At 36.5% G+C, this 24,096-nt stretch overlaps 1 protein-coding gene across 3 annotated transcripts in view; it reads right to left on the reverse strand.

Moving 5' to 3' along the window:
* Positions 1–1,149: 1,149 nt before the first annotated feature.
* LOC123758469 (Ankyrin-repeat, SH3-domain, and Proline-rich-region containing Protein) overlaps positions 1,150–24,096 on the reverse strand; it is a 303,178-nt gene continuing 280,231 nt past the window's right edge. For 2 of the 3 annotated variants that reach the window (XM_069322575.1, XM_069322577.1), the window contains 13 exons: positions 23,432–23,644; positions 21,996–22,175; positions 20,761–20,862; positions 17,894–18,423; positions 17,541–17,616; positions 15,834–15,884; positions 13,302–13,370; positions 9,785–10,026; positions 9,064–9,593; positions 8,093–8,498; positions 5,993–6,159; positions 2,270–2,469; positions 1,150–2,040 (listed from right to left, as the gene is read on the reverse strand). In XM_069322575.1, coding sequence (XP_069178676.1) covers positions 2,002–2,040; positions 2,270–2,469; positions 5,993–6,159; positions 8,093–8,498; positions 9,064–9,593; positions 9,785–10,026; positions 13,302–13,370; positions 15,834–15,884; positions 17,541–17,616; positions 17,894–18,423; positions 20,761–20,862; positions 21,996–22,175; positions 23,432–23,644 — 2,805 coding nt within the window. In that variant the 3' untranslated portion in view covers positions 1,150–2,001. The remainder of the gene's footprint in view (positions 2,041–2,269; positions 2,470–5,992; positions 6,160–8,092; positions 8,499–9,063; positions 9,594–9,784; positions 10,027–13,301; positions 13,371–15,833; positions 15,885–17,540; positions 17,617–17,893; positions 18,424–20,760; positions 20,863–21,995; positions 22,176–23,431; positions 23,645–24,096) is intronic. The other variant, XM_069322576.1, reaches the window with a different exon arrangement.

Consider the following 24,096-nt stretch of genomic DNA (forward strand, 5'->3'; position numbering starts at 1 on the left):
TCTCGGCAACATGCCTTCACTCCTCATGCAAGTAGGATATGTAGGACCTAAGAGTCAGAATCCACCAGTCATTGAAAGTTGCACAAGTGGGAGCTGCAGTCAAAATTTCAACCAAACCCATGCAATAGTCAAATGAACCTTTGACTTCAAGGAAAAGGTGGTGCCGAGCCAACCAGGCTGTGGTGGATATGTGGTCCAACCAGGCTACGCTGAGCAACAACCTGTTGGACTAAGCTCTCGCAAGTCAAACTTGGGAAGTAGAAGAACTCCCCGAATCCCACCAAAGCATGGCCAAGGATCTTTCACTTTCATGCTATTCACTGGGGTGCTAAACATGTTCTCACACTGTTTTAAGGATTTCACTAATTTCTTTGTCATCCTGTATATGAACCTTCACTTGTAAGAATAGGTCCACTGACAGTGGTTATTGATTTTGATTTCTCATATGTGAAGAAATATTTTGTATTTTTCTTTCTCTTGTATTGCTTTCTGTTCTAATTGTATTTCCTCAATCCGATATGATTGCTTCTGTTTCTGCTCAATTTCTTCAATCTCCCTGTTTAAATTATTATTCCTCAGTAGGGATAGTTGTGTGTGCTTAAGCATTTCCATTTTTACCTTTTGTAGTGTTCTTCCTGTGTTCTCTTTCAACATTGGTCCTCTTTCTAGCTATCCACAAAGGAACATGTTTCAGACAGACTTTAAATATCTCAGAAGTCAGTTGTTCTATTCCTAGCATGGGAGTTTTAGTACTTAAAAATAGTTTTGCATTGGATGTGTGTAAATTCCCTGCTTATTTTTTCCCAGTTAATTCTTTCATTATTAAAATTGAACTGCATTGTCCCACTTGCTGTTGTGCACTTCATAGAATATCATGGTTTTCAGAATAGTTAAGTCTTGCTTAACAAATGTCTCTGCCACGATTCAATGAAAATAATTCATGAATGTTATACTTTTGATGTTACTTGTACGTATTTTTACTCTCGTATTGTCATTGTCAATGATATTTAGGATGTATTGACTGTTCTGTGACAGTCTCTCTCTCTTAGTCTTGGCACCTTCTTTTGATAATTACTCGGTTATGAATAAATTTAATTTTTTTTAAGCTAAATCAGTTCTTAAGTACATTTATAAATAGGAGAAAAAATATTTTTGTATGGCAACTTTTTATTTCAATTGTGTATATCAGTACAATTAATAGTAAAATATTAACAATATTGTGTTTGTCGTCATGCTAGAAAAATAGCTTTGTTTCAAGGCTCCTTATCCATTGAAAAAAAGGGCATTCGTATCAACTTCCTGATCACTGCAAATTTTTCTCGGTAACACTAATGCTGGTATGAGGATGATGGCAATTAATTTGGTTTTTAACATTGGCTTTTATGGTTTGGTACGAGTCTTATCCAACTTTGCATTCCTTTAGTAAATGAACCCTTTTTCTTCACTAAAGGTTAAATTTCTTTGACAATAATAGCTGTCAAAACGTACAGAATATGCATCATTTGTGTTTATGTAATATATACACATATATGTATATACTGTACATGTGTGTGTGTGTATATAGATATGTATTTGGTGTTAATTATTATGGCTGTGGTTCAGTCTCCATCACAGAGACCACTTAGCAACTGCTGGTTGTCTTGTTAAGGCACTGGTCTACTTGTCATCTATATACAGTATATATACACATGTATATAATTTATATATTTTAAGGCATTTTTGGTAGTACAAGTGTTGGATGCTACAATTTTTCAGTCTATTGTAATATAAAATGTGAAAAACCATTTTATTTTAATTCAGACCACATTTCTACCACCAAAAGTGATCAAAGTCTACCATATATTGTCAAGGTGTACAGCTTCAATGTCCATATCAAAACTGTCTTTGAAGTTTTATAGTCTGTCAATTGTATAGCACAAATTCAGTATTTTCAGGCAGCTGCTTAGTACACTGTTACGACATTGTAGCACAAATAGGATGTGTAATAATTGCTCCAAATTCTCAGGAATCACGGAGAGGGTTCTTCACACGCGGATAGAGCTGTAATTAAAACAACAAATTTAATCATGGCAGATAAGTGCAATAATAGTACATTTAAAGATTAAAAAAAAATTTTCATCCCAAAATCTTAAAATAGGTTTTGATAAATTTTTGTATTGTACCATCAATTCCTAAAAATATAATTATTCTCAATGCAGCTAAGCAGAGAAGTTTTTTTTTTTTTTTTAAATAATAATTGTAAAGAAAATGTAGATATTCCTATTCTTACCCCAAGTAAATTCCTAGGAATGTATCCCTGGATGTCTTGAAGTTGTCCCCACCACCATTCACGTTCGTACTCGTCTCCGCGGCGTAGTATTGTGACGGCATCGCCACAATGGAAACTGAGCTCATCACTGGCTTGACTCTCATAATCATATACACCGTACACAACACCACCATTCATTATGCCAAGCTTTTCTTGAACACCTGCGTGAAAGTATACGACATTAAACAATTCCCGAAATTCCCGATTTCTGCCCGAAACGCTGTGCGTACTAGTGACTTTACAAGACTAATTACCATATTATGTATCCTCACATTCCCAATGTACCTTCTTGTATATGCATAAATAAATAAATAAATAAACATGTATCATAGTCGTCTTAAAGCAATCAAATGAAAGTCTAGTATTGGGCCTCCAACCAAAATTCCACCACAATGATGCATGCTTAAAATTCCTGTAAACGCTGAACACTACACACATTTATATAAACTGTCATTTATATTGTGTTATATATATTTGTGCATGTGCAATAATGTGTGAAATATACGATACTGAATTCACAGTTGTACACTATTTTCTATACATGTGTGTACATTTAATGTGTATATTATATATACATACACCTATGTAGATGCATAAATGTTTGTATCAATATGTATGTATAGTATACACATGTCTTATATATTTTAAACACATGCATAGTATATATTTGTCTGTGTGCACTACATTTATATGTATGTACACTCTGCATGTATACTACATCGTACAATACAGTATGCTACATTGTATATATACTATTCACGTATACTGGATGTATATTGTAGTACAATTTGAGTATCTTGAAGTAAACTGAGTATACTCGGCATATACTGTGAGTGTAATTGTAGTATACTCAAAGTATACTGAATAAACTTCAAAGTATATGTTGAAGCTTAGTTTGAGAACTTTGAAGCCCACTACGAGTATACTTTGAAGTACACTCAAGGTATACTTCAAAGTATACTCAAGGTATGCTTTAAAGTATACTCAAAGTAGTCTTCAAGTATACTTCATAGTATACTAAAATATACTGAGTATATTTTAAAGTATTTTCAAGTATAGTTGGCATATGCTAAATTTGATGTATACTAAATTTGAGTATTCTGGGAGTATATTTGAAATATATTCTATATATTCTAAGTATACTCAAAGTATATACTGCTGTACATTCAAGTTTACTTGGGGTATACTTCAAGCATACTCAAAATGTTCTTGAAGTATACTAATTTTGTACTAAGTATGCTCAAAGTATACTTGTATATAAGTATACTATGCCATCTTGGGACATGTAAGCCCCATTGAAGGACGTCACCCTTGATCTACCTATATTGTATACGATCACAAAGCTTTCGAGAAGACTGACTGACTTGCCACCTTCAAGCTGGTGCCCCCAGAAATCACGCAAAATGAACATAACACGACACACAAGGAAAAAAAAACACCTTAAATATATAACATAATTATTTTTTTTACCATTGGTACCAGATCTCGCCAAATACCGCTGGGTAATGAAGTCTCCCCACTCTCCTGAGTTTTACTCATTGATTGGCCCTACCCACTTCGCCTCTTTCATGTGTATTTAACTAAAAACTGTACATAGTATTCATTCTTTACCTGAAGGTGTTCCAGAGAGGAATGAAACGTTGTAGAAAATAAATCTTTCAATAATTGGAGGTTTCTTTACCAGGACATTTGTTAACTTGACTGCTCTTAATAGCAGTCCCGTGGCGCAGTGATAAAGCATTCGCATGGTGCTTTGCGAGCACTTTGGCCTGGGAGGATTGACTGGGCACCAATCCTAAACTGTAGCCTTTGTTCACCCAGTAGTGAATGGGTACCTGGTTGTTATTTGACAGGCCGTATTCCGGGAATAATTAGGATAAAGGACCTGCCTAAAACACTACACGTGTTAGTAACTTTACAAAAATGTAAAGAACACTAAAAAATTATTTTTTTTATAATTATTTAAAAAAAAAAAAAAAAAAAAAAAAAATTTTTATATTAAAAAAATATATAAATCACACAAAAATCAACATGAATGTGACAATGTATGACCATGAAGGAAAGTGTGTGTGTGTGTGTGTGTGTGTGGACGTTCCTCAAGTACTTTCATATTAATACGCCTTAAGAAGGATGGATATCACAAGTCAGTCATGGTAAAATGTAGGCAGGGAGAAAAACAATGACTGCTACAGCAGGCCCAATACAAGTCAATACATGATTTAGTTTAGTCAATACAGTCAATACATGAGAGTTCCAGCAAGCAATACTAATGAGATAGCCAAGTATTAACGATTGTACTGGTTTCGTTTTTTTAATCAATTAAAAATGAATCCAAATTGTACAAACCATTACTAATGTTAATACTGTTTTTTTTTGTTACTTGTATTAAAGCAGATTCAATAATGTTTCTACTTAAAAATGATTTTACAATTAGTTATCGAAGAACTCTTCCAATTAATTTGGCAAGAAATTTCAGATGAATAGAGCATTAGATAATCGTCAATTTTTTACAGAAAATTTATGCTATGATATTCGAAATTTCTAATGTTTGGCTGTATTTTATAAGTGATAGTTACTGTATCCCTACAAGGGGTGTTTCTAACTAATAATTTTCCAACAGTATTTTAATACTTTTTTTTTTGTATTTAATATGTATACATGAGTTTATACATATGTCAACACGTTTATACATATGCATACATGTGTTTATACTTACACATATGCATTCATGTTTATGTATATACACATTTATACATATACACTTTCACACTGCAGAAGGGAAAAAAAAAGTTATTAAACCCTTCTGAGCCTGGCCTTAAGCCCAACACCAAGAACCACAACACTAGCAAGTTATTAATAGCAGCATCTGTTTATCATGAACCATTTTCCCCCAGCTGCTTGTTCACACTCGATCATTTCTTCCTCTAACACATCATGTTCACCTATCTTCTCCACTTATCTCAAATTCACACATCACCAGTCTACCATTCTCCATTGTGTTTACGTGCTCAAACTACCTTGCTTTCTCAATCTTTCAGTTTTATGAGCTTTCTACACTCGACAATTCCTTACTGGATTCAAATGACACCACACCTCAGATTCTCCACTCCTAATGCTTAATTCTCATTTTAAACCTTTCAAGCTACCATCTTCGAGCTGTACAGAGTCGACACTACTGCTCATGCAACACATTGGCTTCATCTATTCCTAGTTTCTTCTTTTCTCTAACCTGCATTGTCTCATTGCACCAGTTGCCTACCTTCCCTTGGTCTCAGTCTCCCTGGCCTCAGGATATATAAAGTAAGTTTGGTGTAGCTGTGCTCAACATAGTTCATTGTTACATCCTCCCTTTCCTAATAATTAGCATTTAAACCAAGTCTAAAAATGATTACCAAGGGGGGTTACACTTTACAATTTTGTGTATTTACCAAGTTTCAGTTCAAATAGCAATTTTAAGGCAACACAGAAAATTGTAAATACTTACTTTACCGAGTATTGTAATAAATGATAAAATCATAATATAACCCTATTGAAGATAATTATTACATACAAATAGAGAAGTAGTGGAAAATACTTGCAAGCCATAAAGGTGTAGCAGTGCCTAGATATTTTCATAAGAAGGCTGCCATTATTATACAATTTTGAAAAACGTGTATTAAAAGGAATTTTCAACAAGGAACTTACTATAAAGGTACTGCGAACATCCATCGTACCCCTCCTCATCCTGCTCACACTTCTCAGCAGCAGTCTCATGGTCAGATAAGGTAGTGGCCAAGATACAAGCCCCATGCTCCACTAGGAATCTCACCATGGCCACATTGTTACAGGATGCAGCACAATGCAGGGGGGTCCTGGAATTTTATAGAAATAGTATGTATTGTCATGTTTCAAATGTCAAAATGTTAATGCTATTTACACGTCACACTACTATTTGTTATACACACACGCTACATTATTAAGAGTTATATTTTCAGTACAGATATATTCAAGTGTACACTGGTTATCTTGAGATGATTTCGGGGCTTTAGTTTCCTTTAGGCTTTAGTGACTTTAGTTTAGTTTAGTGGCTTTAATGTAGTGTAGTGTGGTGAATTAGTTAAGTGTACACATTGTGAAACTGAGGGGACTGAACTACCAAGATAGACCAAGGTGACTTAGCAGCAGTTAAGTTGGGTAGTAACATAATGAGTGAATATGCACATAAGAAAATTGCAGATGAACCAGAGATGTGAGGAAACTATTCTTCATTATAAGCAAATTGAACAACGCAAAATAGTACAAGAAACCTTCATCTAGCCGACATGACAATAAGAGGGTCATTGCATTAGACGACCAACTCTGTTAGGTATCCTAGTACTGTATATACAAACACTCAGAATCCAGAAAGGCACATCAACAATGTTGTTACAAATTGTCATAATTTCTGGACATTAACACTGCATATATTTATTGAAAAACGAGAATGTTTATGGGCATATGTGCATTAGTATATATTTTAATACATATACAGTAAATCTTTGACTGATTATTTTCAAGTGGAAAAAATTTCATAGCATTTTTTACTCCTAGACATAATTATCAAAGTGCTAAGCCTAAGCACAACTATCTTCAATTGACCTTCAATATTTTCATTATGGCCTAAATATTTGGCTCCAAATAATTTTGCAAAACACTTAATAAAAATTGTATTAACCACTGCACTGTAATTAAATTTGACATGTTGCCAGTGCACCCAACAAAAATTATTCAACAATTAATTTTCTCTACTACAGCAGTATTGTTAAAATGCATTCCCAGATATGGTAAACTAAAAAATATATTGGATGTGCCATACTTTGGCCATGATGGGGCAGGGAAATTGAGCAATTTATGGGCACAGAGTGAGGAGGCACTCGACAACACTTGCCTCGGCAACCCTTAGGGCATCAGTTGCTGTGAATATATTGTAATATTAATTACTTACTTCAATGTCTCTGAATAGGGTTCTCTCGTTTTTTAACCGTATTATTTGACTAATTTACGACATTTTATAATCAAACATTGTACACAGTCTATCACAATCAGGATAATTATGACACTAGCATCGCAAAACAAAAATTAATAAAATAAGAAACTGCAATTAAGTGGTCTTGTGGTCCCTAGCTGCACAGGAGTGCCTGTGAGCTCCTGCTGCATGCACAGCCTTAGCAGCACTCACAATACTGAGGCTCTCATAGCCAGAAGGGATGTAGACATTTTTTTTTTTTTAAATGGCACCCATTTACTGGAGTTCTAAGGCAGAGGATATGAGCCTTGTGTACCTGCGTGAGTACACAGGTACTATCATTCCCTATACCTAAAAGTGCCTTAAGGTGATACGTGCATCATCTGTTGAGCACCTTGTACCTAGATGAGCTTCCTGGGAGTTATTTTACTCCCCCAAGCCAGGCTTAACTTTTGAGCACTTGCTCCAACAGGCCCTATGTGAACCTGCAGCTTGGAGTGGCCGCAGGCTCACATATCTACTGTAGGCCAGTTGGTTCAGCACTTCAAGTAAAAATAGGAGTTTTCTGCAAGAAGACTTCCACTTTTGCCTTTATCCTCTGCACTGCCCATTGTGCCTTAAGAGAATCCTTAACCCCGTCTTTCTAAATTTTTGTCTATTTTTTCCAGCTGCTAAAAATGATTAAAGAAAAATATATGAGCTCTGTCAAATATAAACCTAACTTAAACTATTTTTTTCCAAACAGTTTAAATAAAATTTAAAAAATACATTGGTACTGTACTGGTGGAAAATATCCTTACCATCCATCGGAGTCTTGAGCATTAACATCACATCCAAATGTTACCAAAAACGTAACAATGTCAAGGTGACCAGCACATATAGCATTATGAAGTGCTGTGATCCCTTCGTCATTGGCTGCAGAAGGATTAGTCACTTCCATGGCAGTACGGCGCACAAGTTCAAGTTCTCCTTCGAGAGATGCATCCAGGAGAAGTGCCAGAGGATCAAAGCTTACTCTACGAGGTACTCTTGACGAGTTCTTTGTCTTGAGGTTACCCTTTTTTATACGTCTGACTACAACGCCGCCACTTGAGTTATTATTATGATTATTATTGTTGTTATTATTATTATTAACATTATTATTGTTGATGGAATTGGATACCGTGGTCGTAATTGCTGTATCGTTACCCTTCTCGACTTCACCTTCTGTTGAAAGAAAGTTTGATTAAAATTGATGTATACTTTTGAAAGACTGCCATAATAAAATAAGAATCATACATTTATTTCTATAAAGTAAAGCACTTAACTCTGAGAACAATCACTCCCAATCCTACACAACTACTGTATTCATTTTCCAGCACCCAACACAGGTTCATATCATAGGTTAAGGAGTGACTTGTATAAGAGTTATGTCATGGAAATATATCAATAATATAATGCAAGTAGAATGTATGGATAAAAAAATAAAGTTTAGATATGCTCAATGTAAAGATATTTAGATTATGGTCTTACTATGCAATTTTATCATTAATTAATCTTGTGAAGAATTAACAAATTTGGTGCATCAATAATGTTTTCTTTTGTCACCTCATGCCACTACTACTAATAAAAAGAATCTACAGTATACTGGCACATTACAATACTTTGGTATACTGTATCTCAATACACACAGTCACATTTGAAACTTGGCACCAAAAGGCCTTAACCTTAAACAGTATCCACTTCATCTTCCATAAAATAGCAAACAATAAATGATAATGATAAGTCTTACCTGTTCGACCTTCTTCACTTAGCGTAGAAGTTGTGTCTGCACCATCTGGTTGTCGAGACTCGTCACTAGGTATGTGAGCAATAATAGTGGTAGAATCTTCTTGGCTATTTCTGTCTTCTTTTATATTATCAATTCTCAATTTTTCAAATTCACTAATCGGTACTATGGGTGTCACGGTCAGATTATCAGCTGAATCTGTTCCATTTTCTTTATTTGAACTAACTTGGGACTCTGAATTTTCATTTTCTATTTCATCTACACACCGACCAAGAAGATCTGATGGTGGAGTTTCGTCTTCAGGGAACATAAAATCTGGTGGCATTTCAATTCTTCGATTAATTGAAACATGAATTTTCTCTCCAGTCTCGGAATCTGCCTTTATGCCAATACTATTGCTGCTGGTGCTATTATTAAGAGTATTATTCACCATTTTGGGTCGAGAGCTATCTTCACTGCCATCACCCTGTTGGCTTTCTGGACCAGTGTTTTGCTGAGTATATGTTGACATTATCACATTCTGACTTGCATACCTGAAAAATAGCAATGCATCAATATAGATGAATGTGAACACAAATTTTTATATAGACAACTAATTTAAAGTGTACAAGATGCTGAGAACTGCACTTACAAATCATTATTTTAACACCAACTGGTGGTAATTTTTTTTCTTTTTAGTTGTATAACACCAAGATAGATTATGAATAAAGCCATGTATCTTCACCTATATCCTTGTGGCGGTCGTCCCTGACCATTTGCCCTGCCTGTAGACTGAGAAGCATTAAGTGACTCATTACTAGCAGCGAGTGGGTCTCCTTTCTGGCGTGGGGGAGGAAGAGGTTTAGAGGGTACGGCTGGTTTGGGAGGCAAGGCAGGTTTGCTGCGGCTGGTCTCAATACCCGAGGTGCCATCTTCACCTCCATCAGTACCAGCATTACTTCCTATCGCTCGTAGATTCTCCACATCCTATAAAGTCAAGTATATTTGTAGAGAATCACGAAATGACAATTATGACACCTTAAATATTTTTATGTGATAGGATAAAAATGCAATTTTATATTAATTATACCCAAGTTCAAAATAAATTTATAACTACTCAAACTCATTTAGTTTAATTCTGTTACGATTCTGTAAGAGTTTCAGAGAACTAATGCTGTACAGTATTTATTGAAACAATATCACTAAATCCCAATTTTAATCAAGGATCCTCTTTGAGACCCAAAGTCAAATTGGACTGCATTGTATTTACTAAAAATACAAGAATTTTATTATACTGTAACTATTAAATAATGTATATAAAGTCAAATGTTAAGATTTATGAACACAACAACACAGTTTCAATAAACCTTTTTGAGTAGAATCATATAATTTCTCCTTCAGGTAAGCAAACACTTGGGCCTATAAACCAGATTGATGTACAATCCAGCAGAATGACACTGGGAACTCTGGAAAGTTTTCAATCTTCTTTTCAGGATCTGGAGAAAATGGATCTGGATCTCCTAACATCTGGAGAAGATGTTAGGAAGGCTCCGGAGAAAAAATTAATCCAACCCAGAATGACCACTGGGGATACATTAATAAAGAATTTTGAACCCTAGTTTGATATTATCACAAGTGACCATCAAAGGAGAGTTCACTAACTACTGGGTTATTTACCTGGCCAATGGCATTAACCCCTCACCATATGGCAGCACAATGCATGCCCCAGGGTTCCCCAGTCACTTCACACACTCCCGAATGTAAACACCAACTCTGTACAGATGGAAGACTGAGAAATGCCAAGAACACCCAAATGATACTGTTCAGATATTTGTTTTTCATATTGGTTTGAGCCCTATTTTCGATTTGTTACAGCCTATTGCTTGGTAAACGTCTTCAATACACAAACAAGAGAGACTTCAAAAAAGCAAAAAAGTTCCCTATGATGCAGAGTGGTGTTTGAAAGGTCCTGACAATATACAATCAGGAGTGAGGTCAATGCAGACATGAGGTCCACCTGTGAAATGTTGAACATGAGCATATATATCCATGCAGGGATTGGGTGCCCATATAAACCAGTTGTAGATGTATGCAAAATCTATGTTCACAAAGCCTCAGCCAGGTTCAACCCAAAGGGAGGAGCGACAAGTGCTAACTCTTCTCAACACAAAGCCCTAAGAAGTCCCTGAACTCCAGATGAACTGAAATGCAAATATTTAACTACAAATTGAGAGAAACTAGTTTAGAATCAGGAGTTAGAACTTAAGCCAAAGAAACGCATCAAGTTACAGCCCCGTTCCTGTGCCAGGTAAGTCCACTACAGGCTCACCATAGCCTGTGCTACCTGGAACTTTTTGTTCCCAGTAGCTGAATCTAAAACAACAAACAACAAACCAAAGACAGCTGCAAGAGATATGAATCTTGACCCATGACTAATCAAGGGCTCATGCTCGTTTTTATGGAATCATTTTAGCCTGGGGAGTGTGATGGAAATGCATCTGAAAAAATTGAGTCATACAAACCTGCCCCTTGCACAACATATTGAGAGAAGTACAAAACAGTTACCAGAGATCAACAAAAGTCTTGAAGGTTAGAGGGGGACAAAATTTAAGCAAATCCCATAAAGACATTTCAGGTTTAGAAATCTTTGGCCAAAGTTCAGTGATCTTCCTGACAATATTGAGACTAGGGGTTAGCATGAAAGGGTCAAAGTTGACCACTTGCATTGACAAAAGGAGGGATCTTACGCAGAGAGAAGAACTAAGGACCCCCTTGCACAGATTCAGATTACCACAGCACTCTCCAAAGGGAAAAAGGAAGTGCTTCTCACAGCCCTTAGTCTACACCACTTAGTGTCCTACATGCTGCCGAGAGAAATATTTCCGAGCTGTGGTGAAATAGTTTTAGTATTTCACATATACAAGAAGGTACATTGGGTTTGTGGGATTACATAACATTGATGTTCTTTCTTCTTGCAAAGCCACTAACATGCATAGCGTTTCGGGAAAGTTATATATAGTACGGGACTACAGCATATTTATATTTACCCCGGTATATACTATATAAATGGGGGAAGAGTATGGGGGAGAACTTAGTTTCTCATGCATGCTTCATGCATGAAAAACATTCTCAGAACTTCATGCATGCAGAACATAATTTTTATTTAGTTTTATTTATACTGTATATGGATAAGGGAACCTAGCTGTGGCTAGCATTCACATGACTATGACAGTATAACAAATGAGTTACCAATTTCTCAGGAAAAATTAATACAATTTTCAAGGAGTACTTCAACAATGTTATCTAGAGAAATACTATATAAACACAGCTTACAGGGCCAAAATTCTTGTATTACTCTTGGTGCCTTTTTTTGTAATTACTTTTGACCGTTTTACTAGTACACACGGTGGCTTACGTGATGACTCGAGTGGCTGAAACGCTTTAAGGAAAAGACCAATGCATAGAAAACATTAATATTACGATGCTTAAATGCTTATTAACACTTTCGCTGCCCGATGCCACATTGTGGTATAAAACCAAAACAGAGTATACCCGATGAGGCAAATAAGCGTCAATTTAAAAATGTGAAGAAATTTTATTTATTGTCCGAATACTATAGGACTTATTTTAAAATGTGCTCCAACTTCTGCCCATTCTGTGTATATGTAACGTGGCATCCTGACCCCGCTGTGTGGGTGCCCACCCATGCTGGAGGCTCAATGCACTTGTGACAGCCGCGGCCTCCACTCACATTGAAAAGTTTCCCCATTCTGGTTATGTTACCTCAGGTGTTTGTTGTTACCAGCTTTATAAACATTGCAAATTGACTTCCAGAGGGATACTGACCAAGAACAGAGCCAATCCATGATGAAAGAATTGAAAGAAACACATATGAGGGAAAAGTTAGAGTTTTCGTTAAAAGTATAGAAAAGTGAGACTTATATGTTCTTATATGCAAATATCCCTTTACAGCATTATATTGCGAACCATTTGATACCATATTGAACAACGTAGCACGAAAATTGAGGTCAGAAAACTGAAAAAGTGTATAAACACTTTTGCGTGGAGGCGAGTTAGTGCATAACGCTTGGCCTACCTTGAGGTAGGCGGTCAAGGTAGGCGGCGGGTCACCCTCCGGGGGCAGCGAAAGTGTTAATACATAAAATTGTTACTGGATTAGTTGATTCTGTAAATAATCCGATGTATTAGGTAAGAGGACACATTGAGTTAAGAGACATTCACAATGGCAGTGTACCACAAACCTGCGAATGATGCGAAGGAAGGAGAAGTGTCCTGCTCTGCGCATGTGTAGTCACACCCGGACTCAGTTTCTAAAACAAATGCACAAAGTCAAAATAGAAGCACCAGTAACACTATATGGTTCCACTCCAAAACTTAAAAAAAATTCTCTCTAAGGTGATAGACTAAATGTTATTACCATAGTTATGTGCACACCAAAGTACATTCAATGCCCAGTTCACACACTCAACACTACTCAGAAACAGTTTAGTAACTAATGTTAATCAATACAAAAGATGGTAAACCAACAATAATAAAATCTTCTATACTGTTATAGTAATTGTGTGACTTACAAGGTGAGCAAAGATGAGTATGTGCATTAATTTATCATAATCTTCACTAATGATCGAATTGCCCATTAATCCATAAACTTCAAGATACACAATAATATATTTTACTCAAAGGAGTGTATGACCCGAAGTGTAAATGCAACATTAAACTTTTCTAAATGGCAGTCAGCAAAAAACAATTGAATTATAAAGGGTTTTTTCCAACACTAAAGCAAGAACAATTTTATTTAATATATTAATTAAACAACTTTTTAAAATAAAAAAAAAAAAATCCACCTGGATGTTTTAATTATAGTTGCATGTGAAAGGTTAAAACCAGCTGTGGGTTTATAAAACACACTAAATTCTACAACATCTATGATTCCATAAGTTTGTTGCATTTTAATGGGTTAGTGTGTGATGTAATTACCTAAGTGTAATTACCTACACTTAGGTAATTACACTTAGGTAATTACATCACACACTAACCCATTAAAATGCAACAAACTTATGGAATCATAGATGTTATACAGTATTTGTAACTCGTATGGACCTTCTTACTAGTACCAATTATTTGAATAATTTACATTCAAATACACCCTGGTTAGCAGTCTAGTTTCCCCTCAAAGACCTCGATTACTGTTCTAATATTTCCTTAGACTTGCTGACAGAAGACTGAAGACGCCTGGAGCTCTGATATTCACTAACCGAGCTTGCAAGTCCCATTCTTGGAAGCCGGTAGCTGAGCGGACAGAACACTGGATGCGTGATCCTGTGGTCCCGGGCGCCGGCGAGAAACAATGGGCAGAGTTTCTTTCACCCTGCCCCTGTTACATAGCAGTAAATAGGTACTGCTAGGTAACCTATTTACCTATATATTGACAGCTGGATAGAGTTAGTCAGCTGTCACGGGCGGCTTCCTGGGGGGGGAGGTCTGGTCGAGGACCGGGCCGCAGGGACACTAAGCCCCGAAATCAGCTCAAGATGAGCTCATTATGAGTGGTTTATTCTTCACTTTCTGCCATAAACCTTTCTCCCAATAAGTTATTATTTTACTGGATTATGTAAATTAGGTAATTTTCATGAATTATTTTGACGTTATTTTTTTAAATAATCGCTCATTTCAATGTGTGAGAAACACTAATAAAGCAGACCAATGTAATGTAACTTGGCACAATGCAAAATCTGAACCACTTCATAAGAGCTTTTATATTACTGTTCCATGGAGTGACTTGAATCTGTTAATCCACACACTTATTTTTTTTCTGAACGATAAACAAAACTATATAGACTCTCCACAGATAGTGTTACAGTACTGTACTGTATTTTTATTTCAGACTAAATGTTTTAATGAAATCTTGAGCATCATAATATATATACAGTACTGTATATATAACCTGGTCATATATGCTAATGAAATCTAGCAATGCATCTACTAATAAATTAAAAACAAAATAGCATTGAATGTAATGAAATCTCTCTCTTACTGTGAGGTCCATTTATTTACCTTACTTTATGTCTGGGTTTGACCATTTTCCTCCTACCACTTGGGCTGGACGGTAGAGTGATGGTCTCGCTTCATGCAGGTCGGTGTTCAATCCCCGACCGTCCAAGTGGCTGGGCACCATTCCTTTTCCTCAGTCCCATCCCAAATCTTTATCCTGACCCCTTCCAAGTGCTATATAACCGTAATGGCTTGGCGCTTTCTCCCGATTAGTTCCCTTCCCCCTTGACCACTTTCCTGGCGATCTTTTCTTGGTCAGGGTAATCATCAATCCTCTGCACTTTGTGCGTCTTTAGAAGGGGCTGGGTTTTGGCCTCTGGTCCTTGGCATGCTTCTATATGGCTTGCTAGGGCTTGGAGTGGATTGAACTGTATGGGTCTTGTCATAGATGCTGACTAAACCAATTTAAAACAGTTTCTTCTATCATTTTACCCCTGCTGTCACCTTGTTTACTTTCAGCTAACTGATGAATGCTTTGTAGAAAAAAAGTTTCATACAGTCTCCTATTTAAACTCCAGTATACAAGTCTAAACTTCCATTGCTGAAAGTAACTAATCATACAACTTCCTTCAGCCCATAAGCTTGGCTATACACTGTGACCTTGCACTTGCATGCGTACAGCTACAAATGCAATTATGAGCTGCATTATAGAACCTGAAAGTCAACAGTGAATCAAACAACTGGTCAGCATGAGCAAGAGACCGGTTAGTGAGGAGACTCACCTGTGTGAAGGACACAGAGAGGGAGGTTGGGGGTAGAAGGGTGCGTGAGTCCTGGGAACAAGAAGGGGTACGGTGTTAGTTACCGCTACACTACTAATTGGTTAAAAACCATTACGGCTGTCAAAACTCTTAACCATAACACCATTCAAGCTACCATGCATTGACTGTCAGTATCAAACAAAGCAAATCTCGGCATTTAACATTAGTATCTAATACCGTTGAACCAGTATGTAATCTGCAGCTGATACAGCATGTACATAATGAATGTTCTGTTATGTATTTTGTGAATGCATTTACAATAATGTATAAAATTAATGTACTGTATAAAATTTTTGCATCTGCAATATTATATTAAATAATTAGTTTAGGGCTAATAAAAACTTATTTGTTTTTTCTGATTATATTTACATTTGTGTCTACAATCCTCTGAGTTTAATTTGTTTGGCAACCCCATCAGCAGTAGCATGCTGGAATTGCACCCTTAACTGATATTCCCTCCTTTGTTCAGACAGCTCCCACACTGGTGTGGAGCACTGTCCAGTTTCAGGTGTAGAAAGGTTAGGGAAGGTCACCAATATAGTGGAGGGAGATGTTGGTACAAGGCGGGAGGGGAATTAATGTGTGCGAGGACAGGGGAGGGGAGGGAAGGGAACTATCAGGAGAGAGCGCCAAGCCATTAGGACTATATAGCACTTGGAACGGGTTAGGATAAGGATTTGGGATGGGACGGGGAAAAGGAATGGCGCCCAACCACTTGGACGGGCAAGGATTGAACGCCGACCTGCATGAAGCGAGACCATCACTCTACCGTCCAGCCCAAGTGGTTATCAATGAATTATAGGAGGGGGGCATATAGGAGTTAGTTGCTGGGAGACTGGTAAGACTTGGTTTGGAAGTAACATTTATTCTGGTGAAATTTGTACAACTAAAATTCTGCTGACTTTGACAACAAATAAATGTTAAATATTATTCCTTCAGAGGAAGGATACAAAACCATCCAAAAAGTAGCTCGGTGTAGTATATGATGGAATCTAATGAATCAAAACTAATAGTTAATCCAAGGTTCTACTGGTTAATAATATATGCTACTTGGCTCAGTGTATGTTAAGGGTCACAAAGCTCCTCTGAAGTGCTGCCTGGTCTGCAACTTTGCTATAACCTGTGCCATGAGATAATCCATATAACACCTTTTTCTAAACAAGCTTGAAAGCCCCCTTTTTAGTTCAATATCTCACACCTCATTTTAAGTCACAACGTCCGCACAAGTGAGAAGACTGTAAGCACCCTGTACGTCGGACACACGCAACAGTTAGTCTAAGAAAGCATAAGATTTTGCAATTCACTGATGTTCTTGTTTTGAATGTTAATTTGGTACTCAGTCATTTTACTTCTAAAGTACAAGATAATGTGAACAAATACAAGGTTATGTATCAAGAAAATCTAAAAAAATGCTCAAAGTCTGAAGTAATTAGAAATATTAAGAAATACATTGGGTGCACTATAAACTAACTACAACACAGTATTACTCAACTTTTCCAAATTTTCAATACTGTATATAGCTATTGTTTCATGTTTAACAAGTCATTATATGTTTTCTACCTGATCAAAATGCACTTTTGTCTAAAGAGAGGAAATAACAGAAGACAAAAAAACCTACACAAAGAGAGCAACACAATGATACAGTAAATAGGAATTGGATTACTGTACCTGGTTTTGTCCCATGGCTGTACCACCCAAAGGCTGCGTCCGCTGGTTAAATTGTTGCGCTCCTGGCCCATACACTCTGTCAAAGTAAATTACATTGTTCTAAGTTTAGAAGAAAAGCAAATACAAAATTTAATTATCACATCAATGATGAATCCCTAATATATTCAGTGGTAGGCCTATCAAGGCAACGACTATCACTAAGTATTCTCTATACATTTATAATTAAAATAAGATTTACAAATTACCACCATTTAATGCAGATTATTAGTGTATATCATAAAATTGTATGCTTCATTGAAATTAGATCCTTAATGGAAAAAAATATTAGATATTAAATGATAAAGACATTTCACCTGGGAGTCATAGCAGGGTTAGGAGTTGGCTTGAGGGGACCAGATGACTGCTGACTCATTTGAGAAACTTGTGACAGCTGTGACTGGCTGAGTGCCAGAGCATGGGCATGTCCTCGGGATGGAGGATGTGTGGGAATACTGTGGACAGTCCTGGTTACTACTGCACCGTTGACAGGTGCAGTGTTAGGCATTGCAACGGTTGCTCCACTGGATGTAGTGACTGTGGCTGGACCACTGGTAGCCGACGTGGAGCTAGGTGGGCCACTTGCTGCAACCGTGTTAGGAGGACCGCTGCTTGTGTCCGATGTGCCGCTTGCAACCGCAGCATTTTGTCCAGAAGACACATGAGGTTCGGGAAGGGCACTAGGTGCGACAGTACTCGTTGGAGTTGATGGAGCAGAGTCGGAATCTCCTCCCTGCCCATTCTTTGACTTGAAGGTAACAGAAAATTTTGTGTTGTAGGGCAGAGTCTGGTATTTAGGGTCATTTTTATTGGGACCAAACTCTCCTAAGTCCTCTCCTCGAGGAATCTGTGCATGAAAAATTTATAGGTGATTATTGTGGATCACTTGCCATTATTTAACTGAAGCACAAATGATGTGGTGTGTTACCTATTCTTAATCTTTTCAGCATCATTCAAATTGAGCCAATATTGAATTTATCGCCCGGTCGTATTACATGTTGTCTTTTCATTACTCGTTTGCATCTTGTGTATGCCAACATACACCACTCATTCTTCTCTCATGAACAAGTAGGTAGTATATTTATTTAATTTATGCTGAAATAAACCTAAAAAATTTTGTCGAGCGCTTCCAATAGTGTACAGCTCTGGGATGGTGTGACAACTTGTGACAATGGTCAGCTAATTATTATTATTTTTAATTTGGAAAGAAACTGATTATATGCAGCTATGCATTATATTCATAAATGCATTTATATTTTATTTAACTTGTTTGTGTAAAACAAAAGAATCATCTACTGCAATGTGTAAAAAACTAAGACTAATGTAGACCAATCTTAATGTAACTTTGCGTATTGTGTAACCTCCAAAAAACATAAGAACCTCTTTTTAATAAATACATCTAAATAACAGACAAGTTTTCCAATAGTCTTATCCCAGCAGATGTCAGATTCATATTCAGATTTATATGAACATTCAATGAAATGTGGATAAATTCCAAATTAAATAAATATTGTCATTTCCAACAGATCGTATTTGTTGCACTATTTTTGCTTTTATTAGTAAAATACTTTTTAGAACCATCTTTCAGAATTTACAATGTATTATAAATATTTACAAGAGTGTTGGTGTGTAAATTATATTTTCCGAGGGGAACACAGCCCCATACCATGTAATTGTTTCCTCTGTAGCAGCAGTGTTTCCTAATGGGTGTGTATGCATTTTTCTATATTTAACTGATATGCTGCTTAGAAAAGATGTCTGAGTAAGAGGATAATGGCTACACCAGTTAGCAGGAAGTGCCTGTAACATATACAAAAAGACCATATCAGGTAAACATATAGAAAAGTACTGTAATCGCAGATGGGAAGTAAGAATGCTGGCAGACAAACATGACGTTCCTGTATTGTACATGGATGGGGTTCTGGGACTACTACTCCCCAAGCCCGGCCCGGGACCAGGCTTGACATGTGAGAGCTTGATCCAACAGGCTGTTGCTTGGAGCAGCCCACAGGCCCACATATCCACCACAGCTCAGTTGGTCCAAGTGCAGCACAGTACTGCTGTTAGCTATAAAACTAATGATTATTATTAAGTCAAGTTATAGCTTTGAACATAATTGTAATTAACAAATCCACAAGGGCCGTGACGAGGATTGTAATTACAGTGAGAACTCATTGTTTATATGCAGTTTGTTTATTTAAATATTGTATGCATAATGTTGTATTTTATCATTTGCTGCAAGAAAAATCTCATAACATTTTGTAATATAAACAGGCAGCCAAACAAATTTTAATATTCAGAAATCTGGATCGGGTCCAAAATGATATACTTTATTTTTGGAAGATAGATTGCACAGTGCAGAATATGTTGTGTGTTTTCAAGAGTGGAAGTCATTTTAGAAGACAACAATAAAAGATGAGGCACACGAGCAATAGCAAAACCTGCACTTTGATAGAAAGTATGTTAAGGTTTGTAGTAGTAAAAGCATTGTTATGATTAAGACCTAAGCTCAAGTGCTGAAACTAGTGAGGAATTGCCCGAAACGCTTTGCGTAATAGTGGCTTTAGGCATTGTATGTACTAGCTCTATCTATAAATCTATAAATTTTTGTAAAATCTCTTGTATGTATGTACCTTACCTGAATAAACATTTATTTATTTATTTATAATTGAACAATGTGTGGGTGGAATGACTCTCTCCTATATTAAAGTTGATTACTATCTAATTGGAAAAGCCTAGCAGGCAGGACATAAAGGACCTCTCACATACCACAGCCTGTCTGTTCTCATGAAGATATCTGTTATCACACAGATATAGGAGGCAAAGTGTACACATTGCAACCATAAACAACACAATATGCACCAAGGCTTCCTGATGGACCTAGCCAAATTTGACTTAGGAAAGAGGAAAAACTTAAGGAATAAATTTAAGAAAATTCAGCATGTTCTTTCCAATAGAATGCCACGCTGTGCTTTAAAGAATATATAAATACAGACTTCAAAGACTTGATGCATAAATTATGACAAAATTGCCAATGAAATTGTATATAATTGTTTACTTATTTATATATCAGCCTTAATACAGTACTTTTATTTAATGTTTCACAAGGTAAGGTTTTTTTTTGTTAATGATACCGACTACAAAAAAGAATATGGAATGAAAGCAGGAGACAAAGATCGAGTACCTTGAGATGGTCCGGCGTGTGCGCTCCATCAACGCACGTTTCAGTCTGGCCACCTTCTCGTAGTGCCTTTTGTTGCACAGCTTTTAGCTGAGCCTGTTTGGCCTGAGGATATGAACATGTATTGATAATTCAATCTATACAACTTTCAGCTCATTCAGGAAAATTAGTTAAATAAGAAAATTAGCAAAAAATTATCTGTCATAAACTACAGTTTTCCTTATTCTTACTTTTACCACCACAACTAAAGAAAGTATCTCCCAGCAAATGAACGTGCGGCAGATGAACAGGAACCCAAATTTCAACAACTTATAGTCTGAAATAACTTTTACAAAACCCAAACAATTCACTGTAAAATAGTATTAATATAAGAATACAATTATCTTTGTACACTGAGTTTGAACTTATCAATAGTATGGAAAGTGCAAAATTTCCTTTACATACTAGACATTTAATGCCAACTTCAATAAGCTTAAAGTGATATCTTCCTAGTGCCTTAATAGTGCCTAGTGCAAGATTTTCGTGCTATATTACAATATATTCCAATTTTTGGCTTGTATGTTTGTATCACTGCAGCCTTTCTGCAACATCTACAGTACTCTACTTTGACATCTGCAACCAAGTGTTGCAGATAAACGACATTCATCTGTAGACTTCACTGATAAAACAAGACTAAACATACCCCTAAATTATTAATACAGTACCTGTATATTATTACTAGATATTAATTTATGTATCCAGTATATATATATATATATTGTCAAGCTAGCATAGTTATCAGGGAGACATCTCCCGTCACGCAGGGTGCAGTCGCACCTCCACAGATCTCCAGTATCATCTATTGATACTGGTAATGGCTCAAAAGGGCCACCACTTATGGGCTATTCATGCCAGTGCCACCTTTTGGGTGGCTTAATCTTCATCAATCAATCAGTATAGTTATATTAAGCAACCATTACTTTATAATGGGATATGAGGCTCCATAACAATGAAGAGCTTCATTAGCATTCATTTTTCCAAAATGTTATTACTATGCAATTACTGTACTGTACTTATACAATATATTTATTGATTTGAAGCAATCCAACTGCCTCATAAATCTCCAGCCAGAAGTGAACTTTCCCATTCCACTATGACAGAAAGAGATCACTTATGAGTGCTACTTTTGTCTCGGCATGATGACTGGACATTTTGTTCTTGATAATACAAATTGTTATAACAATATTACATTATTGTACCTGAGTAGCAGCTGTTATCTGTGATGCTAGTTGATGATTAAGAAGCCTCTTTCGCTGCAGACGTTGTTGCAACTCCAAGACCCGCTTGTCGATGCGAGAAATTTCATCCCGTCTCGCTGCCAATGTTTCCCGTTGAGCTGCAACACGTGCCGACGCTTCTCTGTTCACACTGTTACGATACTGTTAAATAAAGACAAAGTTTTATGGATGGCATAAGTAACTGATAATGTACAGTGTTGAATAAATTTATATAAAATATTTTAAAACATTTATTCAAAAGACATGCGTCTTAGTGTTATGGAAAATAAAAAGCTGAATTAGTACTGCTAATTCTTTAACACAAATATTCAGAGTATCGTATTCAAACATGCTTCACAGCTTTTCTCTTTATGGTTATGCTAATTCAAATATTTTTTTTTTTTTTTTTTTTTTTGAGATATATACTGTACAAGAGTTGTTACATTCTTGTACAGCCACTAGTACGCGTAGCGTTTCGGGCAGGTCCCTGGAATACGATCCCCTGCCGCGAAGAATCATTTAAAATACAGTACTGTACTTGTATAGCTCTCTAATTCATTATGATATCCCAACAAAATCTAACTAAATATTTGATTTTGTCTAGCCTGAATGTTATCTTCAGGTTATCTTGAGATGATTTCGAGGCTTAGTGTCTCTGTGGCCTGGCCCTCAACTAGGCCTCCTTTTTGTTACACATCCCCAGGAAGCAGCCCGTAGCAGCTGTCTAACTCCCAGGTACCTATTTACTGCTAAGTGAACAGATGCATCAGTGAAAGAAACTCTGCCCATTTGTTTCCGCCTCCACCGGGGATCGAACTCGGAATCTTAGGACTACAAATCCTGAGCAAAGTCATCTCAGACGTTAGGCCCCATTGAGTTTGACTTTGTTAGTATGTCCAGCCCTCCCCAAATTATCCTACATCTAAATACAGAAATACATAATGAAAGGAAATATATTTCCTAAAATGGCAGGTCAAAATTGAAGATTAAAATTTATCAAACTAAACCCAAAATTAGTAATAATGGGTAGATTTTGGTCAATATATATCCCACCATAGCAGTAATGTTTTACTGCTGTGCTTTTACTGTTACAAAAGCAATAATCTAATTTTACTATTACAGTATAATTAAAACACACACACTCACTAAGGTGCCAAAAAGGAAGCTAACGAACCAAAGATGCCACAAAAATATTGGAAAGTTTTCTTTTGCAAACAGAGTGGTACGCGGTTGGAAAAAATTAAGTGAGAAGATGGTGGAGGCCAAAACCATCAGTAGTTTCAAAGCGTTATATGACAGAGTACTGGGAAGACGGGATACCATGAGTGTAGCTCTCATCCTGTAATTACACTTAAACACATACACACATGTGTGTATTAATTACACACACATACATATATTTACATACTCTATCTTACCAATAATTCTCGTCGAAGCTTGTCCAGCTCGTTGTGGTGCTGGTTGTTGGGGTTCAGCGGCGAGCGACCATGTCGAAGTTCCTCCAGCTGGCGAGTGAGCTCCTCAACCTTGGACACTGCTACTACCAACTCTTTTTCCTTTTCGCTGAACAGATGCCGCATAGCATCCAGGTCAGTTGTGAGGGATGCCGTGTTGAGTCGAGTAGCTTCCACCTGTCAATATCAAATTTCAGATGTTTATTATAAGTCATACAAGGTAATTTTGGTACTAGTATATCATTTAATTATTTTCAATAAAGAGCTGGAACAACAGGAATATACAAAGACATGCTATAATGGTAAATACAGTACCATAATATCTGAATATGACAATCAACAAAATACAACTTTTCTAAATTACATTGTAAGAATGAAACCATAGGAACCAGTTCTGTTTATGATGCCATCATTAATAGCATGTCTACAGTACAGTAGTTGCTGTTTACAGTGCAAGCAAAACACCAAATATCTAGTCACGTTCAACTATCAGATTGTATTATAGTGTACAATACTGTATGAACACGGTTATTCGAAGTCTGCTGAGCCAAATATGTGGGTTATCTGGCCAAAATTGCATCCAGATAATTTTCAGGCAAAACTGTACCATATCTGGACCAAATAGGCAT

This window comes from Procambarus clarkii, chromosome 11, assembly GCF_040958095.1.
Source record: "Procambarus clarkii isolate CNS0578487 chromosome 11, FALCON_Pclarkii_2.0, whole genome shotgun sequence".
NCBI lineage: Eukaryota > Metazoa > Arthropoda > Malacostraca > Decapoda > Cambaridae > Procambarus > Procambarus clarkii.